Source organism: Babylonia areolata, chromosome 2 (genome assembly GCF_041734735.1).
Source record: "Babylonia areolata isolate BAREFJ2019XMU chromosome 2, ASM4173473v1, whole genome shotgun sequence".
Lineage (NCBI taxonomy): Eukaryota > Metazoa > Mollusca > Gastropoda > Neogastropoda > Buccinidae > Babylonia > Babylonia areolata.
In genome coordinates, this window is record NC_134877.1 from 23,579,963 (window position 1) to 23,592,692 (window position 12,730).

General features: G+C 41.9%; 1 protein-coding gene across 1 annotated transcript in view; it reads left to right on the forward strand.

Moving 5' to 3' along the window:
* Nucleotides 1–10,966, forward strand: part of LOC143279364 (equilibrative nucleoside transporter 1-like) — a 67,870-nt gene extending 56,904 nt beyond the window's left edge. Inside the window, exons 9-14 of the mRNA XM_076583387.1 lie at nucleotides 428–525; nucleotides 2,913–3,026; nucleotides 4,352–4,454; nucleotides 6,153–6,238; nucleotides 7,420–7,616; nucleotides 10,723–10,966. Of these exons, the coding sequence (XP_076439502.1) occupies nucleotides 428–525; nucleotides 2,913–3,026; nucleotides 4,352–4,454; nucleotides 6,153–6,238; nucleotides 7,420–7,616; nucleotides 10,723–10,846 (722 nt within the window). The 3' untranslated portion in view covers nucleotides 10,847–10,966. The remainder of the gene's footprint in view (nucleotides 1–427; nucleotides 526–2,912; nucleotides 3,027–4,351; nucleotides 4,455–6,152; nucleotides 6,239–7,419; nucleotides 7,617–10,722) is intronic.
* The last annotated feature ends 1,764 nt before the right edge of the window (nucleotides 10,967–12,730 follow it).

The following is a 12,730-nucleotide window of genomic DNA, read 5'->3' on the forward strand; positions in this document are numbered from 1 at the left end:
TACAATAATAATATAGAATAGAATAGAATATGTCTTTATTACCAAGTGTTGTGGATGTATATATACAATGATAATATAGAATAGAATAGAATATGTCTTTATTACCAAGTGTACCAAGGTCACAAGGAATATTGTGTGTGAATATGTGTGCATGGATGCTTGCATACGGGCGGGTGTGCACGTGTGCTCATGTAACACGCATGTGTGTGTTTTAAATAGCGGAAAGTTGATATTTTTTATATCAGACTTGCTTTGCTATGACTGAGTATTATTTTGTTATATATATGCTGTATGCCAAAATTTACCATTTTGCTTGTAATCTGTATGTATCACAGACTTTGCCACACTCAGTTTCACTACTGAGATAATACACTTATTCTGATTCTGAGTTTGCCGTGGCTAACAAGACCTTTTGTTTCATTTCCAGTGGCCCCAGACATCCGAACGTCAGCCATCTATTACTTTGTGACAGCCATTGTGATCCTACTCATTGCGTTTGATGCTTTCTTCTGCCTGCCCATCACTGTGAGCACCCTGTTCAACTTGTTTCTTTTCATGTTTTGGGGGGGTAGGTGGGGCAGAGGGTGGGTACCCCAGCATTTGGGACATTCTGTTTTCTTTATTTCAGTGATAATTGGGGTGATGATGAAGATGCTGTTGTAGGGGTAGATTTAAGTTTGGGACTACTCAACAAGGCCGTGCTCTCGTGATATATATCCTGGCTTTAACCAGCCTGAGAGAAACAGACACCTGCAGTGTTTGGTCAGGAAATTTGAGTAGCACACCCAAAGGTGCATCTGTGGAGTGTATGATCCTCGACTGCCCATGGCAGACGGGCGCAGTGGCCGTGTGGTTAAAGCGTTGGACTTTCCATCTGAAGGACCTGGGTTCGAATCTCGGTAACAGAATTTGGTGGGTAGTAAAGGGTGGAGATTTTTCCGATCTCCCAGGTCAACTTATGTGCAGACCTGCTTGTGCCTGAACCCCCTTCATGTGTATACGGCAAGCAGAAGATCAAATACGCATGTTAGAGATCCTGTAACCCATGTCAGCGTTCAGTGGGTCAAGGAAGCAAGAACGTGCCCAGCACGCACACCCCTGAAAACAGAGTATGGCTGCCTGTATGGTGGGGTATAAACAGGTCATAACATGTATAAGCGCACTCGCATGCGTACGAGTGAACGTGGAGTTGCAGCCCATGGACGACGACGAAGAAGAAGATCCCAAGGCACACTTGGCTCTGGTTAGGAGCTGGCCAAACCCTGCCTCCAGTGGGGATCAGACCCGCGTCTTCCCAGTTGTCAGTCTGCGACGCTAACCACTTTACCATAACAGCTAGTTTATTTGTTCATTTATTTGTTATAATTAATTTTTAATTACACATACTTAACCATGACCCACTAGTGCAGACTCCGGCAGGGGCCTGATTCCTGTCCTGTGCAAACTACTACCCGCTTATGTGGAGAAAACGAAAGTAGCTACGGCCGATAACCTCCCGAAGTAGGTTAACAAACAAAAAATTATATATATATATATATATGCAACATGACATCAACAAACAGACAGCTTTTTTCTAATTCAAAAGATAGAAAAAGAGAAGAGACGGAGGGAAAAAAAAAAAGGAAAAGCAGCCAGCAGTTTTAAAAAATTATCTACAGTTTACATAAACCACGTCGTCAGCAGGTCTGATCAACATGGTTCAGTTTTCAGGTGATGATTTGAGAGGGAACGGTTCAAACATTGAGGCAGCCAGGAATAAGGGGTAGCTATAAGAAAGAAGAAATGAAGATTTCGTTCCGTGGAAACGTGGATAGTTAACTTCGTTTACTCTTGAGGAAATGTGGATATGTCAGTGAGTGTGTGTGTGTTAATAAGTGGATTTAGTATACTTTGCATAAGAATAGAAAATTAAATCCTTACATAATGGTATGCCTAAAAAAAAATTTTTTAATTTAAAGATTGCATAAACATGTTCAGCTATTAAGGTGAATGTCAGACAGGTAAAAAAAACATGACCCTTTGCAGAAAGGAAAAGAATATGATCGCAGTGTGTGTGGGTGTGTGTAGTCTGTTGTGCAGGTATTTCATTGTTTCTTGTAGTTTTTGTCTATATGTTTGTGTGTGGGTCTGAGCTGTGAAAACAAAACCTAAGTGTGGAATTTTGTACGCTTCCTATATAAAACAAGTTCATTCATTCATACTCGTTTATTTATACTCATACATAAATGACTACATACTGTTCTCCAGGCATTCTATAAATATAAACCAGTTCATTCATTCATACTTGTTTAATTATACTCGTATATAAATGACTACATACTGTTCTCCAGGCATCCTATATAAACCAGGTTCATTCATGCATACTTGTTTATTCATACTTGTATATAAATGACTTCATACTGTTCTCCAGGCATCCTATATAAACCAAGTTCATTCATGCATACTCGTTTATTCATACTTGTATATAAATGACTACGTACTGTTCTCTAGGCAAAAACAGTAAAAGAGACATGAACCACTTCGTCTCCCACTTCTAGATAAATAGAATTGTGCAATCAACAACCATCTACCTGAAGATCTAGTCATCATCCCCATCCACATGTAATATGCGGCTTCTGTTCAAATGTGTGTGTGTGCGTGTGTGAGAGAGAGAGAGTGTTTGTGTGTGTGCGTGCGCGCACGCGTGCGCTTGTGTGTGTGTGAGTGTGTGCAGTGCATGCATGTGTGAGTATGCACATGTTTTTATATTGATATGCACTTGTATGTATCTTATTTCTACTGTATCTGTGTTTGTGTATGATTTTCGATTTATGTTCATACCTTGTTATGTACTATCCCCCCCCAATATTCCTTGTGACCCTGGTACACTTGGTAATAAAGACATATATCTATTCTATTCTCTCTGATTGCAGAGATTTTACCAGCACTTCAAGCTGCTGACCAAACTGAAGCACAGGAGAGCACACAAAGGGCAGCAACAGACGTGCTGCGGCCGCATCTCTGTCTACTGGAAGGTCTTCAAGCAGGTAAAGGGGCTGTGGGTTCGCCTGGTTCTGGTGCAACGAAGGCACTGTGACAAGATTGGGTCAGGCATTGAACTTCTGATCCAGTGTGTTCACTGTAGTGGTCAGGGTTCGAAACCTGGAGTCAGCATTGTGTTATGACAGAATTAATCAGACATTGTACTTCTGGTCCAGTGTGTTCACTAGTGATCAGGGTTCGAAACCTGGAGTCAGCATTGTGTTATGACAGAATTAATCAGACATTGTACTTCTGGTCCAGTGTGTTCTCTAGTGGTCAGGGTTCGAAACCTGGAGTCAGCATTGTGTTATGACAGAATTAATCAGGCATTGTACTTCTGATCCAGTGTGTTCACTAGTGGTCATGGTTCGAAACCTGGAGTCAGCATTGTGTTATGACAGAATTAATCAGGCATTGTACTTCTGGTCCAGTGTGTTCACTAGTGGTCATGGTTCGAAACCTGGAGTCAGCATTGTGTTATGACAGAATTAATCAGACATTGTACTTCTGGTCCAGTGTTCACTAGTGGTCAGGGTTTGAAACCTCCATTCAGCATTGTGTTGTGACAGAATTAATCAGGCATTGTACTTCTGGTCCAGTGTTCACTAGTGGTCAGGGTTTGAAACCTCCATTCAGCATTGTGTTGTGTCCTTTGCGAAAGGCACTTTTCTCTGATTTTTCCTCTCTCTCCACCAAGATCTTATTTTCGTTGTGATTTTCAGTAAGTTCAGTCTATTGAGTGCACTGGTATATAAGCCGCACCCACTAATTTTTTTTTTAAACTGAACTTCATACACACATAAGCAACGCTGGCTTATAAGCCGCACTTATTACCGGTACCGGAACACATACGCATACTACGGAAAAGCTGTCAATACTGTAGGTTATGAAATAAACACAAGCGGAAACAACACAAAGAAAAGCAAGCGAAAATACTACTAGTGCCACATAAAAAAAGAAAATTACAACAAAAATAAGATCCATAATTTAGGGATAGTCACATTTATTCCATGTCATCCTGCTCGCTGAATTCACTGAAATCTTCGTCTTCAGTGTCCGAGTTGAAGAGAACCAGCACGGCTTCCTCCACCATCTTGTCACTGACTTTAGCCTCGCTTTCACTTGATGAACATGAACGCAAGGTGGAGGTCGCTGCTGGTTCGTTGCTTGCACTGTCGACTGCTGCAGCACACAGTCCAGCCTTACAAAATCCATTGTGTGAGTATGTGCGCACACGTGTGTGTGTGTACGTGTATAGGTGTGTGGGTGTGTATGTGTAGGAATACTGGTTTGAATGTCTGTTGATTGAATGTCCTGTGTATTGCTACAGATCTGGGTGCTGGCACTGAGCGTATGGTTCGTGTTCTTTGTGTCCCTGGCCCTCTTCCCTCAGATCCAGAGCGACATCAAACGACTGCACTTGCCCTTCCCAGGTGAGCCCCCCGCCTCTTGTGTGCGGGTCAGATAAGCTGAGGTTCAAGATGATTGTGTGTGTGTGTGTGTGTGTGTATGTGAGTGAGAGAAAAAGAGGGGTGGGGGGAGAGTTAAAGTGAGTATGTGAAAAAAGAGAGTGTGTGTGTGTGTGTGTCTCCAGGTAGGATGGGAAGCGGTGGGTTTTTTTGTTGTTGGTTTTTTATAATTCTCACTGAAAAAACTTTTTTTTTTTAATTTTCATTTGATTTATTCATTGTGTGAGTTTGTTTGTTGTTTTTTTTTGTTTGTTTTTTTTTTTTTTTTTGTTTGCTTTTTTTTTTTTGAAGGAGATAACCAGAAGAAAAAGAAGAAAGGAAATGGAAAAAAAAAGCCAAAAAAAAACAAAAAAACCACCCTCATACATGCACAGGGAGAGAAAACAAGAAAAAGAAGAAGAAAAGCAATAACAATACCCTGGATAAATACAGACATACGTACATAGAAGAACAAACAGATGATTGGAGGACAGACGTTTGTTGACTAAATGGACCAGTAAACAGAAAAAAATGGCAAGACAGATAAGGGAGACTAGCAGATGGAAAAGACACTTTTTTTTTTCTGAAGGAAAAAAATATATTAATTAGCTTAACAGAGAAATGTGTGCATGATTAGAGAGAGAGAGAAATTAAAAGAAGCATAACAGTATAAACAGGGGAAAAGCTGAATGTGCTTGAGAAAATAAGTGATGGGATGAGGACTTGAGTGTGGAATAATGAATTGATTTTTATTTCTTCTTCTTCTTCTTCTTTGTTCGTGGGCTGCAACTCCCACGTTCACTTGTATATACACGAGTGGGCTTTTATGTGTATTACCGTTTTTACCCCGCCATGTAGGCAGCCATACTCCGCTTTCGGGGGTGTGCATGCTGGGTATGTACTTGTTTCCATAACCCACCGAACGCTGACATGGATTACAGGATCGTTAACGTGCGTATTTGATCTTTTGCTTGCATATACACACAAAGGGGGTTCAGACACTAGCAGGTCTGCACATATGTTGACCTGGGAGATCGGAAAAATCTCCACCCTTTACCCACCAGGTGCCGTCACCGAGATTCAAACCCGGGACCCTCAGATTGAAAGTCCAACGCTTTAACCATTTGGCTATTGCGCCCGTCGATTTTTATTTCATTTTTTCTGTTTGAATTGGAGGCAGTGGATTGACTGATACTAATGGTATGCTGAGGGACAGACTGAGTACACTGTATCCCCGAATAATAAATTGATTTTTATTTTATTTTTTCTATTTGAATTGTGTTACAAATGGTGTGCTGAGCGATAGATTGGGTAAATTGAATCCCCTAATAATGAATTGATTTTTACTTTATTTTTTTCTAGTTGAATTGGAGGCGTTGGATTGACTGTTACAAATGGTATGCTGAGGGATAGATTGTGTACATTGTATCCCTGATGTATCAAATAATAAATTGGCTTTTATTTCATTTTTCTATTTGATTTGTGTTACAAATGGTATGCCGAGGGACAGACTGAGTACATTGTATCCCCAAATGATAAATTGACTTTTATTTCATTTTTTTCTGTTTGAATTGGAGGCGGTGGATTGACTGTTAGAAATGGTATGTTGAGGGATAGACCAAGTACATTGTATCCCCCTCACCCACCCACCCCCACACCCCCTCCCTCCCTCTCTGTGTGCAGATATCTACTGGACTCCAATCTTCTGCTTCTTGAGCTTCAATCTGTTTGCCATGCTGGGCAACCTCAGCACAGAATTCATCCGTGTGGTGAGTTTGTGGATTCTTTCGTATGGTGTTTTTTTGGGTTTTTTGTTTGTTTTTTTTCAGAATGGGTGGGTGAGGCTTGAGGTTGGGCAGTGGCCCAGTGGGACATAGTGCCTGGTTAGAAAGTGAAAGAGTCCCAGGTTTGTTTCCTGCAAGTTCCTGTGAACTTTGAACTCCCTTCTCAACTAGACCTTTGTGTATTTCCAGGTGCTGGTCGGTTTGGATGAAACGATAAACTAAGCAGGAACTATGTGCAATGGGAAAAAAATGAATAAAGAAAGAAATAAAACATGGAAAACTAGAGAGCTGTCCCAGGGTAGATTCTGCAGGAAAGAAAATATTTGGACAGGTGAACGAAAATACTAGAACAGTTACAGCTGGGGCCCAAGAGCCACTTAACCTCATTATTGTATTGTATTGTATTGTATTGTACTTCTCTTTTTGTCACAACAGATTTCTCTGTGTGAATTTCGGGCTGCTCTCCCCAGGGAGAGCACATTGCTACACTACAGCCTCCCATTTTTTTTGTATTTTTCCTGTGTGCAGTTTTATTTGTTTTTCCTATTGAAATGGATTTTTCTACAGAATTTTGCCAGGAACAACCCTTTTGTTGCCGTGGGTTCTTTCATGTGCACTAAGTGCATGCTGCACACGGGGACCTCGGTTTATCTTCTTATCCAAATGACTAGCGTCCACACCACCACTCAAGGTCTAGTGGAGGGGGAGAAAATATCAGCAGCTGAGCCCTGATTAGAACCAGCGCGCTCAGATTCTCTCGCTTCCTAGGCGGATGCGTTACCTCCAGACCATCACTCCGTTTAGTGTCCCTTGACAGAAATTTCTGTGAAGTTCTGAAGTGCTTGAAAGTGACTCCATGATGGATATATTTGTGATCATAATTGGAATTTTCCTATTTTTAGACTAAAGCTTTTGAATACACACCAGCAGGATAGCTTGATATGTCTGCTGTAATTATTCACAAGGAGCAAAACCTAATCCAATTTTATGTGGTCATTCTAGGGTGTGATTTGTAGCAACCGCTTGCAGAAATGCAGACAAATGGCTTACCCTACCATGTGCTTGAATGGGGGAGGAGAATATATATATATATATATATATATATATATATATACAAAGATCCAGGAACTGAAGTGTGTGTGCGTGTGTTGGGTGGTGTCACACAGCCCGGCCCGCGGTTTGTGTGGATCCCAGTGTTGCTGCGTGGCCTGTTCATCCCCCTGTACCTGCTGTGTAACTTCCGCCCCGACTCCCGCGCCTGGCCCGTGCTCATTGACAACGACTACGTCTACATCGTGGGCGGGGCCTTCATGGCCTACACCAGTGGCTACTTCAGTAGTCTCTGCATGATGTACGCCCCCAAGTGAGTTGCTCCTTTCTGGCTTGCTTTTTTTTTTTTTTTTTTTTTTTTTTTCTTTTTTTTTTTTGCTGCCCTATCATCTGCACCATTTCAGTGGCATGACTCCCATGCCGCTCATTTAGAATCCCCCATACATGGCCACACCCAGGTTCGTCGTCACAGTTCCAGCGTCGGCAGTCCACAGGGAACCACTGATGTTATGTCGCCAGAAGGCCACACACCAGAGGATACCCTGCACTGCTGCTGAGTCACTTCGATGGTGTTCAGTGGTGCCTGTTCTGATTTAACGTACTTAGGACACCACCAGTATACTAAGCCCCCTACTAACGACAATAATGGCTTAGCCGCGGAGCCAGACTGAGTGAGCGCCCCTCCCAGAGTGGAGACCACCACCACGTCCCTCAAACAACAGCCCCCCATGAATCTGCCAACACTGAAGACATTGACAGAACTCACCCCAAGCACAGAAGTGGAGGGGTATCGAAACTGAGGTCACCATGAGAGCAGGGCATGAAAGGCCACAGACTTTGAGACTGTTTCGTCTATATTGATGATGATGGAGGAGGAGGATGACGATGTTGCTATGTAGGTCCATTTTGGTTTGGGACTGCGTGACAATGCTATACTCTACGCTTCCTGTCATATTGATATCCCGGCGTTAACCAGGCCCGAGAGATACAGACACTTGCAGTGTTGGTCAAGTACACTCGACTGTGTGGTCCCAGTCTCCCCATTTAAGCCCACAGCACACTCAACTCTGGGTAGGAGCCGGCCACGGGCCAAAAAACCCACCTCCGCTGGGATTTGAACCCGCATCCTCCAAGCCGTCAGTCCACGACGCTAACCTTTTCACCATGGTGGCTGGTCCTTTCTGACTTTTTTGTTGGTTTAAATCATCTTTAATTTGTTAAACAGTACACATGATTACAATGCAAACAAAGACAAAAGAGCATATCAACAAGCTTAAAGCTTATACTGTGTTCACAAACGCTGCATTTGAGTTTTAACATGACAGCTGATGAACTCTATTATCATTTGTATCAGATAACTTATTCATAAAAAGTAAGTGAAGAAATAAAACAAATGAATATGTAACATAGTAAAACAATGCTACTGTCAATATTAATGTAAGATTAATTTTATAGTCACCATGTGAGGTAAAAACAGTCATACACGTAAAAGCCCACTCGTGTACGCACGAGTGAACGTGGGAGTTGCAGCCCATGAACGAAGAAGTTCTTTTATCATTAGTTATTTTTATGACTATTATCAATATTACTATTATTATTGATAAACAGTGCCTATCTTCCATCAGAGACCAATGTTTGTGCACTTTACAACAGCTATTTATTTCATGATCATGTTTTATACAAACTAAGGCCAGACTAGGGAATAGGGTTTAATCCTCTCTCTTTCCTTCTTCTTCTTTCATGAGCTACAACTCCCACATTTACTCGTATATAATACACAAGTGGGCTTTTATGTGTATGACCAGTTGTTGTTGTTTTTTCAACCCTGCCATGTAGGCAGCCATACTCCGTTTTCGAGGGTGTCCATGCTGGGTATGTTCCCATTTCCATAACTCACCGAACACTGACATGGACTACAGGATCTATAACATGCATATTTGACCTTCTGCTTGTGTATACACACAAAGGGGGGTTCATGCACAAACAGGTTTGCACATATGTTGACCTGGGAGATCAGAAAAATCTCCACCCTTTACCCACCAGGCACTGTTACCGAGATTCAAACCCGGGACCCTCAGATTGAAATTCCAACACTTTAAACACTCTGCTGTTACACCCATCTTTCCAAAATAGCGGCTCCCCCATTGTCCCTTCCCTGTCTTCCCAGTCTACAGTTTCTCGTGTTTTCTGTTTGCATGTATTTTTAGTTGTCTTTCCTTTGAATTTGAATTATCCTTGAATGTGATTGACTGGTGTGTAAGCATTTTGATTTGTCTCTGCACAAGTGTTTTTTTGCTATATAAATATTTATCTTCCCCCCCCCCCCCCCTCCACACACACACCCCAATCCCATTCTGATTGTTAGGGGAAAGCACAATATTAATGATAGTGATGATATGGATAATTATATAGCCCCTATCCTCGGTCGGACACCAAGCTCTAAGCACTTTACAAACACGTGGTCCATTGCACAACAGACTGCCTACCTGGGTAGAGCCGACTGATAGCTGCCATTTGGGTGGTCATCATTGGTTTCCTGTGCTTTTGGGAACTATCCCAACGCTTTCGTCAGGGTGACAAAGCTTCAATTCTGACACATCCCAGCAATATCGAACGCTGAAGAAGAATCCCAACGCTGACCGTCCTAAAACCCTCTTGGCCAAGAGAGTGGTGATATAACTTGGGCAAGACACCTTCCACTATAATCAGATTCTAGCCCAAATAGTCGGAACAGCAGTTGCCTCCTCTGCAGTTCTGATGGTCATTGTCAGACACGACTATCAACCCTTAACAGAATTGTAAAAACTGCCACCAAGATTACCGGGGCTGATCTACCTTCTCTAGAAGACATATTATAAGTGGCTACTCGAAAAAGCAAAATCAATCGGCCAGGACAAATCACATCCAGCTTTTGGGATTTACGAGATGCTTCCCTCTGGTCGACTGTACAGAAGTATAAGGATGAAAACCAATCACTTCACCAATAGCTTTTTTCCCCAAAGCAATCAATGCCCTGTCTCTCGAACAAATCCAGTATGATAAATAGAATTGTGCAATCAACAACCATCTATCTGAAGATCTAGTCATCAGCCCCATCCACATGTAATATGCAGCTTCTGTTCAAATGTGTGTGTGTGAGAGAGTGTGTGTGTGCATGCATGTGTGTGTGTGTGCAGTGCGTGCATGTGTGAGTATGCACAAGTTTTTATATTGATATGCACTTGTATATATCCTAATTTCTACTGTATCTGTGTATGATTTTCGATTTATGATCGTACCTAGTTATGTACTATCCCCCCAATATTCCTTGTGACCCCGGTACACTTGGTAATAAAGACATAGGTACACTTGGTAATAAAGACATATTATATTCTATATAATGTAAGTGGCTAAACACCAGTTTTCCTTCCCGTCCCCAGGAAAGTGGACGCGCAGAACGCGGGCACGGCAGGCATGATGATGGCTCTGTTCCTGGTGCTGGGCATCCTGTCTGGCGTCAACGTCTCCCGCCTCCTGGCCTCACTGATCGAGATCCAGATATAGCATGCGTGCGTCCATCTGTCTGTCAGTTTCACCACTCACAGGTCACCCCTGTTTGTTTGTTTGCCTCAGGAGTTCACTATATATATATATATATATATCAGTGATGACCTGTGTACGTCCCTCACCCTCACTCCCCCCCCCCCCCCTCCCCCCCCACCTTCTGCCATTTTTTTTTTTTCTTGCCTCCCTTCCACCACCCACCCTCCTCCAAGTGACTTGTGTCCCCGGCCACTTTTCCTGTCTGTTCCCACCCCTGCATCCCACCACCCTCTCCTCACCCAACTTCTTCCCCCCCCCCCCCCCCCCCCCCCCCCCAGGCATCCCAATACCTCTCGCCAAGCCATTGGAATACACCTCACCTCACCTCTTTCCTTCCCCCCCGCCCCCCCCTTTTTTTTTTTTCTTCTTTTTTTTTTAAGGCTATATTAAGGAAAGGATTCAATTTGGTTTGCTTGAAAGAATGCTGCTGCTGTGTTGTTGCTGAAAGTCATTTCATCATATTACTGATACATATCTAGGATAGTAAATTATGGTTGTCTGATGTGTTGTTGTTTTTCCTGTATGTTTGTTTGTTTTACACAGCTTGTTTGGCTAGGTTATTTTCAGCTTCAATTACTTTACTTAGGCCAAAAATAACCCCGAAAAATCAAGAAAACAAAAATTGAAAATACACACACAAAAAAACCTCTCCCAAATGTTACTTTTGACAACTTTACTGAGGTGACATTTTATTTCATCTGTTCTACACAGAACAGCCTTGTTCTTTTGTTTATTCATTTTTGGTGTGGTTTTTTTTTTTTTTTGTTGTTGTTGTTTTTGGTTTTAGAGATATATATCCAACCTTGAAATAGGACAGACTGGACCATTTACAACAGCTGTGTTTGTGTGGGCATCTTTGTGGAAAGTGTTCATTATCATATCAGAAATGTGGTTGAGATTACTACCAAGATCATCATTCACCCTGACTCTCAGCTTCACCCCAGTTGACAGCAAAGCTGCACATTGATAAAAGCTATGGGATGGTGTTGATTGTCTTTGTGGTGGGGGAAAAAAAGTGAAAGAGTACTGCTAGATTGTTTGAATCTAGATGAAAACGGTGGATAGTTTTGGTCAGTGGAAAGTTAAGATGTCAAGTGTAATCACCCATTCATGCTCAGGCGAGAATGTGTGTGCACATTGTTGGGTTGTTGTTTTCTTATGAGATGAATGTTTTTGGTCAGAAATATAAGAGTGCTGTCCTGGCATGCACCTGAAGTGTGGATATGTCTATATAATTGATTGTGAGATTTTTGCCACATATTTAAAAAAAAAAAAAAAAAAAAATGTAGTGTCACACATGTGGGAGTACTTCCATATTATACAGATTTCTGTTTGGGCATTTTGGTGATTTTGTTTTGTTGTTTTTTTCCTTTATAATAATGTAGCCCCTGAACTCCTATCTTCAGACATTTCAGGATAAGAAAAATCAGCCACAATCAACCATGGAGTTCAAACTTAAGAAGTGGAATGCATGTCTGATGTGGGGCTCTCTGTGTGAACAAAGAATGAACAAGTTGCAAAGGACTTGTACATATTACTTGGATTTTGTGTGTGCATTCAGCATTTTCTCACACCTTTTACATTCTACTGCCTGGATTTCATTTATACATCCAACAGTCAGCATTCTGTCAGGCCTTTTACGTTGTGAGTGATATGATACGTTCGTTGATACGGTATGTGCGTTAAATGCGCAAACCCCCAAAGTGTGTCAGTTTTGTGCGCAAGCGTCCACCTCCATCACCAAGTCAACTTTATTTTCAGCAAAGAGAAATTCACATGTAGTCACAACAAAACAAAAAAGTAAAGTTTATAAAAAAAAAAAAAAAACCTATAGGCTTTCCTATC